General features: G+C 36.9%; 1 protein-coding gene across 1 annotated transcript in view; it reads left to right on the top strand.

Annotated features, from left to right (window-relative positions):
• The window catches only part of PRDM5 (PR/SET domain 5), a 254,641-nt gene that overhangs the window by 95,286 nt on the left and 140,627 nt on the right, over positions 1-18,728 (top strand). Inside the window, 1 exon segment of the mRNA XM_037830566.1 lies at positions 17,373-17,547. Within this exon segment, the coding sequence (XP_037686494.1) occupies positions 17,373-17,547 (175 nt within the window).

The following is an 18,728-nucleotide window of genomic DNA, read 5'->3' as shown; positions in this document are numbered from 1 at the left end:
GCTATAGCCTATGGGGTTTCACTTTTTGGAAGCCAAGAGTTTTGCAGCCCATCCATTTCTGGTTTCTTTGTATCCAAGAGTTCTGTTCCCAGTTTATCTCTGTCCTGTTGCATTTTATTGTAAGCTGCAAGGAGAAGCCAGGCTACATCCTCTGCATGTGGTCTGGAAATCTCCTCAGCTAAGTATCCCAGGTTGTGGCTTTCAGATTCTGCCTTCCATCTGACACCCAGACTCATTTTTGCCAAATTCTCTGCCACTTTAAAACAAGGGTTGCTTTTCTTCCAGTTAGCAATGATACATTCATCATTTCTGTCTAAGGCCTCATCAGAAGTATCTTTAGAGTCCATATTTCTACCAACAGTTCCTTCAAAGCAATCTAGGCCTTTTCTATCAAGTTTCTCACAATCCTTCCAGAATCTTCCCCTTACCCATTTAAAAAGCCGTTCCAACGTGATTGACATTTGCAAACTCAGCAGCACCCCATTTCTGTGGTACCAAAATCTGTTCTGGTTTACTAATACTGCCATTATGCAAAATCAAGAAATAGATTGGCTTTTATAAAGGGGGTTTATTTGGTTACAAATTTGCAGTTCTACAGCCATAAAAGTGTCCAACTAAGGCATCCACAAGAAGATACTTTCATTGAAGAATGGCTGATGATGTCTAGAAAACCTCTGTTAGCTGGGAAGGTACCTGACTGGCATCTACTCTGGGGTTCTGGTTTCAAAACGTCTTTTTCTAAAGTGTCTCTGGGCTTGTATCTCTTAGCTTCTCCAGAGCAAACCTGGGCTAGCATCTACAAAGCAGTCAGCTCCCAAGCATCTCTCCAAAAGTCTCTCTCAGCTGCAGCACTGAGCTCCTTCTGTCTATGAGCTCTTGCAGGACTCCAGTGATTTAATTAAGACCCACAAAGAATGGGCGGGGTAACACCTCCATGGAAATAATCTAATCAAAATATCACCTACAGTTGGGTGAGTCAAATCTTCATGGAAACAGCTGAATACAAATATCCTGCAAGAAGGGCTCAAAACATGGCTTTTTGGGGGACATAATATATCCAAACCTGCACACACCCTGGGGCATCTTATGCCTTTATTTTGGTTATCCTTCACCACTGTTGTTTACATTTTGTCTGGGTTAATATATTTTCTTTGACCAGAGTTATTCCAAAGGTATTTTACTTTTTAAAATCTATAGACTCTATTTTTAGCTATATTACAAACTTCTTAAATTTCCTATTTGATTAAATAACAAGAGTTCTTAAGGTTTCTACTTTCAAACTCTTCTGTCATGTCAGCCTGTTGTGAGTACTCTATAATTTACCAAACTGCTGCAAGCCATAAGGCACATGTACTGTGCCTGACTTTTCAGTACCTCCACATGCCAAAGGTAGTCTAATTTTTTGCAACTTTCCTGTAATAACTAATGTTCTTGTCAGATTTTTTACTTTCCTTACCATTAATCTAACTTTGCATTGTTGTAACTTTTGTGACATCATTTTCTCTAATTTAAATACATTCACTAATGATCTTGTCTTGTCTAAAACCTACAGGGTTCAGAGTGAGTTTCAAATAACATCGTGAAACTACCTTCAAAAATTCTACAGTTGCTACTCTCTGTACAGCTATGTTGGCCCTTTTCCCCATTTATTGTTATTTAACCGGTCTATTCATTTCTACTGAAAGCCTGTAATATCCTGCAGGGCAGGAACTAGCCTCATGAGTCTGGGTATTCTACAATACTATGCACATTATATGCTGCAGTAAATATGTTGAATGGATGTTCAGTGTATCTAATAAGTTTTTGAATTAACTTTCAGTGTGTCCAGTGGTGAATTCTTGGCCTGATTTTGGTCTTCTTTCAGGGAAGCACCAATGCCTATCTAATATGTTCTCCTGTTTAGATTGGGCTAAAACCTCTCCCAACTGATGGCTAACTTTTGAATTCTTAAGACTTTGTTGGAAATATCAGATTGATTCTTCAACACTTTTGTAGCACATTCCATTTTCTAGAACAGCATTCTTGTCTTTAATGATTTATTAATTCAAAAGGATGTTGCAATGTTTTCTTTTCATGTTTAGTTTAATTCAGCAGATACTTTGTTGATAATCTTTAGTGAGCCAGGTTTATGCCAGATGCTAATTGCCTGCCCTCAAGGAGCTAACAATCTTATGCTGAAGGAAGAAGGCAAGGGAAAAGAGAGACCTGAGTTTAGCTAATTCTCAAGCAATGTAGAATGGTAAATATTTTGAGAATGATAGTTTATATAAAATTTGTGGATATAATTCCTATTCCCATGGTGCTTACAGCCCAATTGGAGTTTCAAGTACGTAAACAGGTCTTTATAGATAGTGTGGTAAATGGTGTGATAGGAACAGACAGATGGTTTGGGGGCAATGTGGGAGACCCATTGCCTAGACTTGGTTATATGATGATTTGGTTGAAACCCTCCTTTTTGATGTGACATAGATCAGCAAATGATTGGATAATAGAAAAAGTTCGTCTTAGTGGGAGATAATAGAATTTGATACTTCAAACATTTATTTTAACTTAGGTTTTATAAATATGCATTTCTTCACAGAGATTTTAATCTAGGACTAAGGCCCTTTTGATTCTGAATATAGATTCTCTCACTAGGGTTTTCTATCACATTTTTTCATGACTGTTCCTTGCAGTGTCAAGGTTTATAACTTTTAAAGTAGATGAATAAAGACTTACAGAGCAACCTGAGTACAGAATCTTTCCAGATTTATGATTTCCCCTATCTTTTATAATTGCCTTGCATCTTATAATCTGTAGTCTTTTTTACAGACTTACTTTTGAGTCATTTCAAAGCATTTGATTGATTTCTGATTAATTTTTTCTTACTAATATATCTTTGGTTTACTTAATATTTAAATTACATAATTACAATAAAAGGTATAACTGGCATAAGCAGGTATGGAAACCACTATAATTGACTTTTGGTAAGCAAGCCTGCAAGTCAGTTGGTGGAAACAGAGGTACGTGGGCAAACCCGAGTGCAGCCTCCTAACTATGAGGACTTTGCCTTGGGCATGAGTGAGATCTGGGGATCAGTTAAAGGGGGTACAGCATTCTGATGTAAAATAGAACAAACATGCTTTGGGGACACAATATACCTTCTAATTGCTGGTATATAAAAGAGCTTTCCTATACTCAATAGCATTATCTTATTCTAAAAAAAATTGGCCTGTAAATATTAATAACTTATTTTTAAAGAAAAACTGTGGGTAGTTTTTTTTTCTTTCAAGTCACTGTTTCCCAATATCATATCACTTTTTCTCTATGTAGCTACTTTTTCTTTTTATTCTTCCCATTTTTTTTTTCTGTTGAATCTTTTGTACCTGATGTCAGCTTTGTTTCATGAGATGCCCTGAACATTACTATCTTTGCTTGAATTCCACAGAGAATGATATGTAATAATATATGTCAGTGAGTTGCAATTGATATTCTTTGTTTATGGTCTTGATTTTTTGTATAATAAAGTGTCCTGTTCTTAGGAATCATAGTAAACTGGTTTCTTGCTGTGTGACTGATTATGAGTTGTGATAAAACAAGAGGCAATTTTATTTTTGTTTGCTTGTAACTTCATTTTTCTTATAAGATCTGATTAATACACTCCAAACATGAAATCAGCTTATCCTGCACTATTCATTATTTTAAATATGTTTATCATTTTTCTGCCTCACACTGTTTTCTTTGATTTTAAGATTTTTTTTCTTACTCTCAAAGAAAATAATGTTTGAATATATTATTTTGCTGAGGTATTGTTTCAGACAACTTCTGCTAGGAAGACTGCTCTAACAAAAAATCCTTGACTCTTAGTTTCTTATAGCGACTAGAATTTGTTTTTCAGTTCATTGAAAAAATAAATGAGGCTGTAATTCTGTCCACAGCTTGGCTTTCCATATTGTCTGAAGGAACACCCCTTATCAGGAACATGAGTTTTCATGGCAAAGGAACAAGAGCAGTGGCCCAAAAACATAATGGTTCTAAAGCGTCTGGCTGAATGTCGTTCACTTTGCTTCTGTTCACATTTCATTTCAGTGTAAGTCTCTTGGCAAAGCTGATATGGTAACTGCGCCCCCCTGCCATGAGCAGCACTTGAAGTCACATATCAACTTGGTATAATCCTCTTACTAGGAAGGGAGTGAAAAAATTGGAATGTTGTGATCTTTTATGTTTACATCTCATATGAAAGGTTTTTTGTTTTATTGTAACATGTATTTTGTGAATTTAACTGTTGAAGTTTTTTTTCCCCAATGTCACCCTTGTATATTGGACTCCACTCAGGGTTTTAGTCAAGAAGAGCTCAGTGAGAAGATATTAAATATGAAAATTCTTACTATTTCATTATATTGTTCTTTCTCTGCTTGTCTCCTGCTTCTACTGATTATTGAGTAGCTGTCCAAATCTTCTTCCCTCACCGCACTTGTTTAAAATTTGTAAGCTAGAGAATTTTTTGAAGAGGATTTCCTTTTGTGTCGATTATCCATTAGTCATTATAGCTGTACTGTCTGGATATTTATAATTTACACACCTTTTCGATACAATGAATTTGTGCCTTTGCCAGTTTCACAGTCATGGTTTCTGTTACATTGTCCACATGTGGAAAGCAGCTTGCCAACAAGTAAATAAAACCAAGTTAAGTCACAGACACATGCAGCTGAAATACCGAATCACCCTAGCCTGCTCTGAAGTTATATTTATTTGTACACAGTGAGGATTCGTATTTCTGGCAAAACAAATGACAGTTACTTTTGCTGTTTTTAAATAGCGTAACTGTACCTCAGATGCATGAACTCATGATGTCCATTGTAGTGAGGCATGACACTTGAGAAGAGACAGTGGGCAAATTGTCAGAGAAAGTTGAGGTTTACAAATAATGCTGCATGTTGAAGGGAGATAGGGAATTAGAAAAGTAGATATATCTACTACATATCCAGGGGCAAATATTTTGGTGTATGATAGAGTCAGAAAGAATTAGACTGGAAAGCATCTTGCGTTCATTTGGTCCTAACCATTGCCACAATACCAAAGCAGTCACATTGATAAAATCTTTTCAAATGCTGGTTTAAATGACTCTATTTTTTTTAGTGAAGGGGTCCTCAGCTTTCCAGGGTTGTGTATTCTAGCATTTCTGACATTCTAGTTAACTATTTCCCTTAATTCCACTCTGTAAGGTTAATTCATGTGTCAGCTTGGCTAGGTTATGGTATCCAGTTTGGTCAAGCAAGTACTAGTGTGATTGTCACTTTGAGGGTATTTCATGGATTTAAATTATTAGTCAATTGATTGCATGCAAGACTGATTACTTCTACAGTCAACAAAGGAGATTGCCTTCAACCATGAGAGAAGTCTCATCCAATCAGTTGAAGCCTTAAGGGGAGAACTGATGAGAACTGATGATTTCAGTAGTCTGAAAGAATTTCTATTTCTGCTTTAGCCAGTCAGCTTCTCCTGGGGAATTCATTGAAAGCATCAGAGATCCTAACTTGGCTGATCTATGGAATTTGGACTTGCCAATCCCCATGGTTGTGTGAGCCAATTCCTATAATAAATCTCTTAATATTTGCATAGATATACATACATACATATTAATATGCATACCAACCTTCCTTTTCATAGGGTGAGGTCTGATATGGAAAGCTGATCAGGCTTTCCTTTTTAGATTCACTGACTAGACTCTCATAATAATGAAGTTATTGCACTTGTAATTGAATGTAGCTCTGGAAGGGATGAGATAATAAAGCTTAACCCCATCAATTTACAGATGAAATAAAAGAAGCCCAGAGATAATAAGATGTTTGTTCCCCAAGGTGAGAGAGTCCAAGGGTGGCAAAGCCGAAGCCAGAGGAGCAGTCTGTTGACTTCTTGTTTCAGTGCAAGATATATTCACATACCAGATAGTCATCCAAAGTGTACAATCACTGGGTCACAGTATCATCATAAAGTTCTGTATTCATCACTATAATCAATTTTTGAACATTTTCATTACTCCAAAAAAATAAAAATAAGAATAAAAATCAAAATATAAAGAACACTCAAAACATCCCATACCCCTTATCCCTTCCTCTTATTTATTTATTTTTTGTCTTGTTTTCTTACTCATCTGTCCATACACTGGTTAAAGGGAGTGCCAGTTAGAAGGTTTTTGCAATTACACAGTCACTCCTTAAGAGCTATATAGTTATACAGTCATTTTCAAGAATACAGGCTATTGGATTACAGTTCAACAGTTTCAGGTATTTCCTTCTAGCTATTCCAATACACAAAAAAACTGCAAAGGGATATTTATATAGTGCATAAGAATAACTTCCAGAATGACTTCTCAACTCTATATGAAATCTCTCAGCTGCTGAAACTCTATTTTGTTTCATTTCTTTTTCCCCTTTTGGTCCAAGAAGGCTTTCTCAATTCCATGATGCCAGAGCCAGGCTCATCCCGGGAGTCATGTCCCATGTTGCTAGGGAGATTTACACCTCTGGGAGTCATGTCCCATGTAGTGGGGAGGGCAGTGAGTTTACCTGCAGAGTTGGCTTAGAGAGGCCACATATGAACAACAAAAGAGGTTCTCTGGGAAAGACTCTCAGGCACAATTATATGTAAATAGGCTTAGCCTCTCCTTTGCAATAACAAGCTTAATAAGGGCAAGCCCCAAGATTGAGGGCTTGGCCTATAAAATTGGTAGTTCCTAATGCTTGCGAGAATATCAGGAATTCCCCAAGTGGGGAAGTTTAATGTTTCCACATTTTCCTCTAGTCCCTCAAAGGGGCTTTGCAAATAGTTTTTTATTCTCTGCCCAAATTATTCTGGCATGAATCAGGTCATCACACTAACCTGTACAAACGAACAAGACCTCACTCCCTATTCAAGTTTCCATGTAATTATGGTGTTAGAATAAACTGACTATACAAGTTAAATTATATAGTACGCTACAGAATATATAAGTTTTGCACCAACTAAACATCTCTTCCTTTGGTCTCACACAGAAGCTGAAGTTTTAAAACACTGTCAATATCGTCCTTTACCCTTTAAGTCTGATTTGCCTTAGTCCTAACCAGATCAGCTTTATTCATACCTTTAATTGAAGTCTGATCTCTTTTTCAGCTTTAAGAAACACTTGCTGTATGGGAAATATTGACATTCATAGCTGCAGAACTCTAGCTGTGGGTCTCAGGTGTCACACAGATACCCAAAGTTGTAGGGAATGACCAAGTTGTACACAAAGAGCCCAGCATCTCGGAATTTAGAAATGACCTTAACAACTCAGGCATAGGTGTGACTACTGTAACAGCTTACAATATAGGAACCTTTACGATAAGCTTTCCCCGGATAAGCTATACTCTTGAATTCAATTGTCAGCGTTTGCACATCTCAGAGTTTGCACATTATATTTAGTCCATATTAGTGAGGCATTATAATATTAGTCTTTTCATTTCTGGCTAATTCTACTCAACCTACTGTCCTCAAGGTTCACTCATATAGTTGCATGCCTCACAATTTCATTCCTAGCAGATACTGAGTATTCCATTGTATGCATACACCGCAGTTCATCCTTCTTTTCATCAATCAATGTACCCTTAGGCCACCTCCATCCATTGCAAATTGTGAATACGGCTGCCATAAATACCAGTGTGAAAATGTCCATTGTGTCCTTTTTTTTCACTTCTTCCAAGTATATACCTAATAACAGGGCTGCAGGATTACCTATACTTGTCCTCCAGATGACCCGCACCATTCTACCTCCCTACCAACAGTGAATGGATACATCCCTCTCTCAGAATTTTCTCTAGCACTTGCATCTTTCTGTTTTTTTAAAACAGTTTTGTTCACACACCATATAATCTACCCTAAGTAAACAGTCACTGGTTCCTAGTATAGTCATATGGTCATGCATTCACCACCACAATCTATATGAGGACATTTCTGTTTTTTCTGCAGAGAAAGACGAAGGAAAAAAAAATGAAGACTAAAAAATAATAAAATGAAAAGGCGAAACAACACCAAGAATCCCCTAACTGTCCCTTATATTTCCCTCTTACTGATCTTATTGACATTTAGCTTTTGTATATTGCCTTTGTTACATTTAATGGAAATATATTACAATGTTACTGTTAACTATAGACTCTCATTTGCATTGATTGTATTTTTCCACATACCATCCCATTTTTAACACCTTGCATTGTTGACATTCATTTGTTCTCCTTCATGTAAAAGCATTCTTATATTTGTATATTTAATCACCATCATTGTCCACTCTAGGTTTTGCTAAGTTATACAGTCCTAGTCCTTATCTTCTATCCTTCCTTCTTGTGTCTTTCCTTCTTGTGTTATACATATCCCTAGCCTTCCTCTTCCAACCCTACTCACACTCAGTTTTGTTCGGTGTACTTACAATATTTGCTACTGTCTACCGTTTTATCTTTTGGATTTTATATGTTCTATCTTATGTATATATTTTTTTCCTTTTCTCTCTCTTTTCACACTTACTGATAGTCTTCATTTCTACTCTCTTTTCTAAACCTTGCTCTCCTGTCTTTTCCTTTCAGCCTGTAGTGCTCCCTTTAGTATTTCTTGTAGAGCAGATCTCTTGTTGACAAATTCTCTCCATGTCTGTCTGAAAATATTTAAACTCTCCCTTGTTTTTGAAGGACAGCTTTGCGAGATATGGAATTTTTGGTTGGCAGTTTTTCTTTTTCAGTATCTTAAATATATCACCCCACTGCCTTCTTGCCTGCATAGTTTCTGTTGAGAAATCCATGTATAGTCTTATTGAGCATCCCTTGTATGTGATGGATCGCTTTTCTCTTGCTGCTTTCAGAATTCTGCCATTGTCTTTGACATTTTACAGTCTATTAGTGAGTGTCTTGGAGTAGGTCTGTTTGGGTCTGTTCTGTTTGGGGTAAACTGTGCTTCTCGGATCTGTAATGTTATGTACATAAGCGATGAGAAATTTTCAGTAATTATTTCCTCCATCATTCTTTCTTCCTTCTTTCCCTTCTCCTCATTTTGGGACACCCATGACACATATATTCTTGTGCTTCATATTGTCATTTGCTTCCCTGAGACCTGCTCATATTTTTCCTTTCTTTTCCCTGTCAGTTCTTTTGTGTGTAGGATTCCAGATGTTCTGTCCTCTAGATCACTGATCCTTTCTTCTGCCTCTTCAAATCTGCTGTTGTAAGTCTCTATTGTGTTTTTCATCTCTTCTCTTGTGCCTTTCATTCCCATAAGTTCTACCAATTGTTTTTTCAAACTTTCGAGTTCTTCCTTATGTTCACACAGTTTCTTTTTTTTTTTTTTTTTTTTTTTTATCATCATTTTATTGAGATATATTCACATACCACGCAGTCATACAAAACAAATTGTACTTTCGATTGTTTACAGTACCATTACATAGTTGTACATTCATCACCTAAATCAATCCCTGACACCTTCATTAGCACACACACAAAAATAACAAGAATAATAATTAGAGTGAAAAAGAGCAATTGAAGTAAAAAAGAACACTGGGTACCTTTGTCTGTTTGTTTCCTTCCCCTACTTTTCTACACATCCATCCATAAACTAGACAAAGTGGTGTTTGGTCCTTATGGCTTTCCCAATCCCATTGTCACCCCTCATAAGCTACATTTTTATACAACACACAGTTTCTTTTTTATCTCCTTCATCACTTTTGCCATATCTTCCCTCAACTCATTGATTTGATTTTTCCAATTGATATAGCATTTTTGTTTGAACATCTTTCATTAGTTATTTCAAATCCTGACTCTCAGGTGAGATGTTAGTTTGTTCTTTTGGCTGGGCTTTATCTTCGTTTTTCCTAGTGTGACTTGTAATTATTTTGGTGGTTCTAGGCATCTCATTTCCTTGATTCGTTTATTCTAGAGGTTGTTTTCACTCTTTTACTTGGGGATTTCTTGTTGGTTGGCTTTTTCCTCTATCTGTTCTTCTGTTCTTTGGTGTTCAGTTCAACTTATTCTAAACCTCTAATTTAGCTTCTTTTTGACTGATCAGAATTTTTCAACTCTTATTGTTCTGGTTCTTGTCCTGCCTATATGGAACTTTTTTTTTTTTTTTTTTTGAGGCAGGTGTACCCAGATATAATTGGCACCAAACAGATTTTCCCGGATGAGACAGGCCCAGATTTCATGAGGTGGATGTAATCAGTATCAAGTTCCCTGAGGATGAGACCCGTCAAGTTTTCAGACTTCCTGTGAAGTGTTTAGACCCTGTGCTTTTCCTGTCCTGCCCAGCAGATGGTGCTTGTCAGCCCACAGCTCTCCCCTGGCATAAAGAGTTGCAATGCCTTTAATTCTCAGCCAACTTTGTCACTGCCAGGGGCATAGTTGAGACTGAGGGTGAGTCCAAAGCCAAGCTTAAGCTGTTTCTGTTTTTTTTTTTTTTTTTTTTTCTTTTTTTCTTTTTTCCAGCACCTGGGGTCTGAATTCTATGAAGGTGGGCCACTGCTTAAGCTGGGCCCTGCCTCCCCTTTTCTTGGGGAGGATATGCTCTTTAGGGAATTATCTCCTTCACTTGACTCCTTACATTGTCTCTCAGACCTACCTTAACTTCACGCTTTTCTGGTTCAGTGCTGACAATTGAAAATGCCTGAAACTTTCTCTAACGAGCCACTTAGAATAATTTCAAACATGGAGAGAAAAATACCCTTTTTAGAGCCATTTCCCAATCCCCCAGTTTCTGCATTCAAGAGCCAGAGTTGGTACCTGGCTCTATGTGTCCCGTTTCTTGGTGCACAGACCTTTTCTAATATTCTGAGCTTGACCAAATCCAGAAGTCTCTGTTTTTATTTATTTATTTAGTTTTCCATTAGCCCTACCTCCTCTCTGCTGAGAGACACCTTGGGGTAGCTTTCTGCTTGCTCCAGGTTTATCTGTGCATGTAGCTTGTATTTGGTAGTTCAAATTGTTAATTAAAACTACATTTGGAGACTGTTGAGCTACCTTTCCTTGCTTCCAGCAGAGATGGCTTCTTATTCCCACAGGGGAGTGTTCCAACTCAGCCTGCTGTGCCAGTGGGGGCAGGTCATCAGCTTTGCAATTTGGGGTACTTTAGAGTTTAATGCTGTGGTCTTGGCCCTTTCACCTATTCCTGACTGGTGTACGACAGTTGTTCCAGACTATTTACTAGTTTTTCCTGGCTGTTTACTAGCTGCTCTAGAGGATTAACTAAATTCTTCCCCATGCTGCCATCTTGCCCCACTCCTGTTTGACTCTTAATTAAGGGTTTTTCCTACTGTATATGACATACAAGTAGCTACTCTAAAAATATTTCAGATGTGACTTCTCATTGGAATGTGAGTTTCTCCTGTGCCTAATGCTGATGCCACAAAGTAAATAATGGGTTCTGAGACCAGTGTAAGACCACGAAAAAGAAAAGTATTTTGTGAGTCAATGAAAAGCAAACAGAAAATATTAAATATTGCATAGGTCAGTTCCCTTTAGCCCTTAAATGCCTTTGGTTATTTTAGGCTCATTTGGAAAAGATTTTATCTAGTGGAATTGGAATTGTAGCTGTTCGGATGAACTAATTATACTTCATTCCTGACTGGGCCTTTCCGGTTCTCATGGTTCTGGTCCTGGCCTTGGCTTCTATACTATCTCCAGTGCTTACTATCTCTCTGGGCATTAAAATTTATTTAACATCTCTTAACCTCAGTTTTCCTATATGCAAGATGTGGGCAGATTGGAGCAGTTGAGTTGAAGAGTTTGGGTTAGAGGTAGACCCTGATGCTAACATTTCAAATGTCCTTATATATACTAGGCATACTTTACATATTTTACATCATTTAATCCTCAAAACAACTCTTCGAGGTAGGTGCTATTGGCTACATTTTGTAGATGAGGAAACTGACACTAGGGGAAGTTAAGATAAGCTTTCCTAAGGATACATAGCTAACACACTCTGTTCTAGGATGCAAATTCAGGTCTGACTCCAAAGCCCATTATCTGTCCAAGGTTCTTGATATTTCCATTTATATCACACAAGGTTGTTATGAAGTTCTGATAAAATAAAGTACAAAAACTTTAGAAAACTTCAAAGTGATACATAAATGTGAGTTATTTTTCCTTCTAAGTGTCCTTAGCCACCTATCAGAAATTAGCATTAAGGTCCTCAGCATAAATAAGTCTAGACATTTTAAATTTTTTCTATTTGCTGATGAAGAAAGGGAGGCCCAGAGGGATAAGGAATGTGTCCAAGGTCAAAGCTACATAGCCAGTTGTATTAATTCCTAGTCTACTTGCAGGCCATCTCATTCAGTCATACTTCCCAGGCCTTGATTCTTGCTTCTGGTGTGGGGGCTGGGCTTCCATTTGCTTGGGACTGATTTCCTGTAATGGAACTTCCCAGTCTGAGTGGTGAGATACCCTGGTGAGCCAATAATAGGTTAATGGTGTGGGGTAAGGTATTAAGTATAGTTGTTTTTGTTTTTTTTTTTATAGTGATGCTAAAGACCACTACATAAAGTTTAACATTCAAAATTTGAATATTTGAATACTACCGTATTTACATATTTATATGGCTACCTTTGTAAACATTTTGAATTCAGAAGTGGTTGTTTTGATGCATAAGGATTTTGTGGAGCCCTTGCCTCCGGGCAGTGCTCTGTAATGGCCATACCATATGGCACTGCCCTTGACCTTCCTGTTGAATCATCCCAGCTCAATTACTGCCTCCCCACAAGTTCTTTTATTTTATATGTGTATCTGTTTTTCTTACCCTGAAAATCTTGGTTCTTAAAAACTAATGTATTTATCAGCTTTACCATACAATAGACATAAAATTATAATGACATTAAAATGAAAATTATAATACCAATATTACTAATAGTAAAACTACAGAGAGAAGATTAAGATGTCTTCATAGTTCTTCTTGTCTTTAGATACTATCCAAATAAGGATGTCCGGTATGAGTACTGTGTTCAGAGATCACTTGAAATAATTCTTTTCTCTGGTAGCTATAGTACTAATTTGGTAGAGAGTTAGGTCCATTTGCTTTGGTTTTTGACTTTTTTTTGTTCTTTAGTATGTTTTTTTTTCATTGATGACTTTATTATTTAGAACAATTTAAGGTGTACAGAAAAATTGAACAGAAAGTACAGAGAGTTCTTTTATGCTTCCTCCACATAGATAATACAGTGCACATCAAAGAAGAGTAGTGTATTAGAACCCTAGTTACCAGTCAGCTCAGAAGTTGATAAACCCTCACCCACTCAAAGCTCAGGACATCATTCCCTCCCCACGTGTTTTTTTCCTTTAAAAAATGCTTCTCTCAGATAGACAGCTGGAGCCATTATCTTTCTTTCTTTCTTTTCTGCTGGCTCCCACCTGCTTTCTTCCTCTAATAAACCTTAAACTCTCTAAAACCATGACTCACTGCATTGTGTGGATTCCTGAATGACTCCAACCTAACAGAGTGTAGAATGTGGCTCTGCCGAGCAGGAAAGGTACAGTTAGGAGGATTAGCCTGGGACTAATCCAGTCTTAGCACTGAACACTCCATGTTCTGGGAAACCCCTCGGTAGAGGACAAACAGGATGGTTGGTCACTTTAGGCATATTTCGGACAATCAATTGGTTATCAGGAGGTCTAAAGCAGAGTAACTGATTAGCAAGTTAGCAGTTAAACAGAGCATAACAACAAAGAATCCAGGGCAGAGTATTTCAGATACTCTGGTGGACAGACAATGGAGCTGTTTTGTTTTGGCTAAGAGCTGAATGAAATTTGGTGAAAAGCAGCATTGTCAAGCAACTAGGTTTGTGTGACAGATTAGTTGAGACAAATTTTGAAAAAAAAATGAATATTTCTAACCTCTCTCTTTCTATTATTTTTACATAAACATAACAGAAGGTACCATTCACGAATGTTTACCATGTACCAGGCACCTTGCTACATTTTGTAAATATTATCACCTTTACTCCTCACTACCATCCTATGACATAGGCATTATTATTTCCTCCATTTTATAGTTGAGGAAACTGAGAGTTTGAGAGATTAAGCTTTTCACTCAGTCATACAACTCATTAATCATAGAATAATACTTTGAACCCAGGGCAGCCCAATGTGTGTGCTCTTAGTCACCATGCAGTCCTAATTCCTGGTTTCAAGGAATATTATTATTTTCCTTTTTTGACAAAAGTAATACATGCTAATTCTAAATAATTCATAAATATAGATAAGAAGACTATACAAAACACACAGTTTCCTCTACTTAGAAATAAGGACTATCTTTGTTTACATATCTTTCCACTGTTTTTCTTGTGTGTGTGTGTATTGAGTGGTGTGTTTGTGTGTGTGTGTGTGTGTATTCTATAAAAATGACATTGGATGAATCTTCTTTTGAAACCAATTGTTAGATATTTATTTTTTCCAAGTTATATTGTTGGACATTGACGCTGTTGCAACATTTTGATATTGTTTCTACTTACAATAGAAATAATTAGGTGGAAATGATTTACAGCTAGAATAAAACAAAACAGGACTAAAAAACCTGAAAAATTCTGAACAAATGACAATAATGAAAATGAGGAGTAACAATTGTAAAGGCATTCACTCTGTGTTGTACCCAAATTACCAATACTATGAAAACTGGCGACTAAGGAACATTTTTGTTGGGCGGACCGTGATACTGAGCAGCTTTCTTTCAGCCTAAGTGTTTTGAGCAAAATCACCTGGACCATGGCAGTAGGGAATATGCCTAAAGTAAGTAGGACCTCAGCTCCCAGGTGGATTCACAGGAAGGCCTCTACTCCCTAAGAAGTAAATTCAAGGCAGTGATGCTCTTATGGGGGAATTCTGTTGAGGTGACTAAACCCTGAACCCCACTGACCTGAAATGAAGTGTATAATAACAATTAAATCTCAGAATCAGAATTTGAAAAGTTGTCAGCGCTGGAGCAAAAGATCACAGCCAGGCTAATGGCAACAGGGAGTTGATGCTGAGTTCCAGAGTGTTGATCCAATACTCCTTAAATCCTTCCTGATTAAAACCTGGGAACTGGGCTTGTGATGAGCCTACAAGTGGGGAAAATGACTTCAGAGGGCTCCAGAGTTAGGAATCAGGCAGGTTTTGACAATCAGAGGTTTTGAGGAAGCAGATTAATGATGAAGGGTTATAGGGTGATTAAAAGTCAGTGCAGTGTAGGTAAGGAGCAATTTTAGAGGATAATTCTTAAAAGTTTTACAGTGGCAAAGGAAAAGAACTGTTGGTCTGGGCTGATAGAATCTAGATGTTGCATTAAATAAATAGATTAGAGTAATAATTTTAATTAATTCCTGTTCATATCACATTTTTGGTATAAAGAGAAAACATGTGATTGCTCCTTGGAGTTTGTAATGCTGCCATTATTTTTATTGAATTCAAGTTTTAACTAATATATTCAGAGGTTCTTTTATTACAAAGCCCCTAAACAGACATGCTATGTATTATGATTACAGTTTAAGTTAACTTTATAGTGTTTCAAAATTAAAAATTATTATCTTTTCTTGGTGCTATGAAGGCCACTACAAAATTAATTGCTGGTATGCTGGAAAGACGTTTCAATTAACTTTCTCAGATATTGATCAGATTAGTACTAAGATTTATGATTGTGTTCTGTAGTGTTCATTAGATGAGCCCTTTGTTGGTTTGGGTAACCCTCTTAGTAAGTGGTTTTCAAACCCTGGGAAGTGCTGCCTCTGTGTTGATTTCAAAAGAGGACTTTCTTTTGCTGAGTGTCTGTATTGTTTTTGTTTGTTTGTTTTTGTTGCACTAAGAGTAACAATTGCTCAGAAATTAGCTCAGCATTCTTAATAAAAAATAGAGAGCTGTTTATGTTTCTGACATATGAAATTCAAAAACTTCTAAGAATGCTCTAAATGTTATAGGAATGTCCTTTAATTAACTGTAGCTAATGTTTAGATTTGCTTGAGTGGTTTGAACTTTTGAATCAAGACTCCCTTCCACAGTATTTGATGAATATGGCCATCATTTCTGTTACTTCCATGGTATTTATTCTAATATATATTGTTTTTAAAATCACAAATATAATGCATGCTTGTCATACAAAATTTTAAAAAAATATTGAAGATAGACTACTTCCTCCCATCCTTCTCAAAATAAAACTGCAAGTTTTTCTCAGGGTTCTGTTTGTGTGTTCACACATGCATGTATACATTTATTATACCTTCTCTTCTTTCCTTCTCACTGCTTCCCCTTCTTTACCTCCCCCTACTTCCTCCTCCACGGCCTTGACATAAGTGTTGTATTGCCAAAGGAAGGAAGGATTTATTTTGTGTTCTCTGCTTTATTGAATTTCACTCCTAGTGGACTTTATTTTCTTTGTCTTTTCCCCCCTTTGTCCACTGTGAAGGTTCAATAAATTCAGGCTATGCTTTATCCTCTGTTAGCCAAACTGGGAGCCCTCCCAGGACAAATCCCAACTATGTGAAAGAATGCAATTTCTGATGCTTTCTCCTGAGGAGAGCTAAGTAGCCCCAGTTCTGGCTTCCCTGGTGATTGTCACAAGGCCCAGAAGAGCTTTTTTGTACAAATTGATTCCAACTATGAAGCTTCTCTGGGGTTTCCTTGGGAATAAAGTTCTTAGCAACCTTCTTCTGAGTCTGTTACTGGTTGACGTTTTCTGTGTGTTTACTTATCTATCAATTCAACGCTGTCTGATTTCTGTCTTCTAATTAAAAAAAAATTTGTATGTTGATGGTAGATCTTGCTTTATTTTCTTCTCTCTTTCTGTTGTTTCAGTGGGATTTGGGAGGCTGAAGAGGTGAGGTACCTATGTTGGCTCATGCAACCTCTCAGATATCTACTCTTTTTCTCTATTGCTGGTCCAGCTTCTTGGAAACTCTTTTTGGGTTTGTTTGCTCTCTGGTTTGTGTTGTAACTTGAAAGTTTTTTTTTCCCCTCAATTTTGCATTTAATGTGAATCATAATGAAATCATGAATGTCTCATTGCTCTCTGGGAGCATAATTGATATCATTTTTTAGCAATCTTTTTTCTACTCAATTTATGGGCCTCCACAAGGTGTTACTCATGTAAGGAACATTAATGATGCAAAATTCTTATTTTAAATTTAAGCAATTGTCCTTATTTCATTTGATAAATGTCACTATTTCCTTGTTATATATATTTGTATTTTATTTATCACATGCCTGAATATTATTAATTTGCTGTTTTCAGCATCCAGATCAGTTAGGGATGTAAAAAAATGATGTAATAGTAACTAAACATGGTCACATGGTACTCAATGAATGGATCTGAAGGTGGTTTCTTAATTATCAGAAAGAAAAATTAATAAATAACTTAACCTTTTTTTTTTTTTTTTGCCCCAGGAAGGAGAAAACATTTTTTATTTGGCTATTGAAGACATAGAGACAGATACAGAGCTTCTGATTGGCTACTTGGACAGTGACATGGAGGCCGATGAGGAGGAACAGCAAATTATGACAGTGATCAAAGAAGGGGAAGTAAAAAATTCCAGAGGACAATCAAAAGCTGGCAGAAAAGGTATTATTACATCTTGAATTGGTGATCTGAGAGAATGGAACTTATAGATGAAATATAGTTTGAATTGTAGTTGAATTATTGCTGCATTGTAATAGGGTTAGTTTTTGTCAAAACTACTTTCAGAGGGTGTCCATGTACATGCTCATCTTTCAGCAGGAAAAGAAGGCTGGTGGTGGGTGATGGACATGCCCTGTGGGATGGCAAGGCGGGGACGTCTCCTGGCTTTCCCTGCTCTCTGTGGGACCTCAAGTGGTGAGGGTTTCTACTCTAGCCCCAACTCTGCCACTCAGTAGTTTGGTAACATTGGGTAAGTCACTAACACTCTGAGACCTCACTCATTCATCTGCAAATAGGTAAAGGTGAGTGCAGAGGTGTGTAGGTGGTTCCTAGAGGATTGATTCCTGGCCTTTGTTTGAGATCCTTTGAGATCTCTTTATATCCTGAACCTTTGGGAGTCTCTTTATATTCTGATCACAGGGGCCTGCAGGATTATTAGGTGGTCCTAATTTGGTAAGCAAAATCTCATTTAAGCCCTGCTTAAACCAGTCCAAAGTAATCTAGGAGATCAGTGTCTGAAAGATTTATTTTTCTTTACTGACTTCTCTTGTTTGTCACCTGCTGGGTAATCACCAGTTGTTATAGGGCCTTGTGTCTTGTATGTTGTGTTTTACTCCTGATGGAGTTTAAGGGAAAATGAGTGATGTTGTAGGTAGTCATATTTTGAAATGGACTGATACTTACTATACAATATTTTTCCATTTTGAAAATTTTGAAAACCAAAGTCACTTCGGAAGTGACACTTTCATTAGTAGCATTGGTAGTAATTTTAGCCTTTCATGTGAATTTTCTATTGTAACTGTATGTCATTGGCTGCTAAAGTAAAGTGTTTGTCATTGGCTGATAATGTATTAGCATTCTCTCAGCATTACTAGCTTATGCTTCTATTTGTTTTTAGTTGGATTATTTAAAGGGGAGATGGGGACAGACTTGGTTCTGTTTTTGAGATGTGTTATGTTGTTGGGAATGTCAGGTTTGTGGGGAGTTGGGAATTATTTCTTTGTTATTCTGTATTTTCTTTGTTTTTGTATTTATTTTTCTTCTCTGTAGCCCCTAAAGCTTGTTATTGTTGTATAGTTGTACTATTATTTTAACTTTATAATGTCTCTTAATTATGCCCCTTG

This window comes from Choloepus didactylus, chromosome 3, assembly GCF_015220235.1.
Source record: "Choloepus didactylus isolate mChoDid1 chromosome 3, mChoDid1.pri, whole genome shotgun sequence".
Lineage (NCBI taxonomy): Eukaryota > Metazoa > Chordata > Mammalia > Pilosa > Megalonychidae > Choloepus > Choloepus didactylus.
This window is presented reverse-complemented; position numbering and strand designations above follow the sequence as displayed.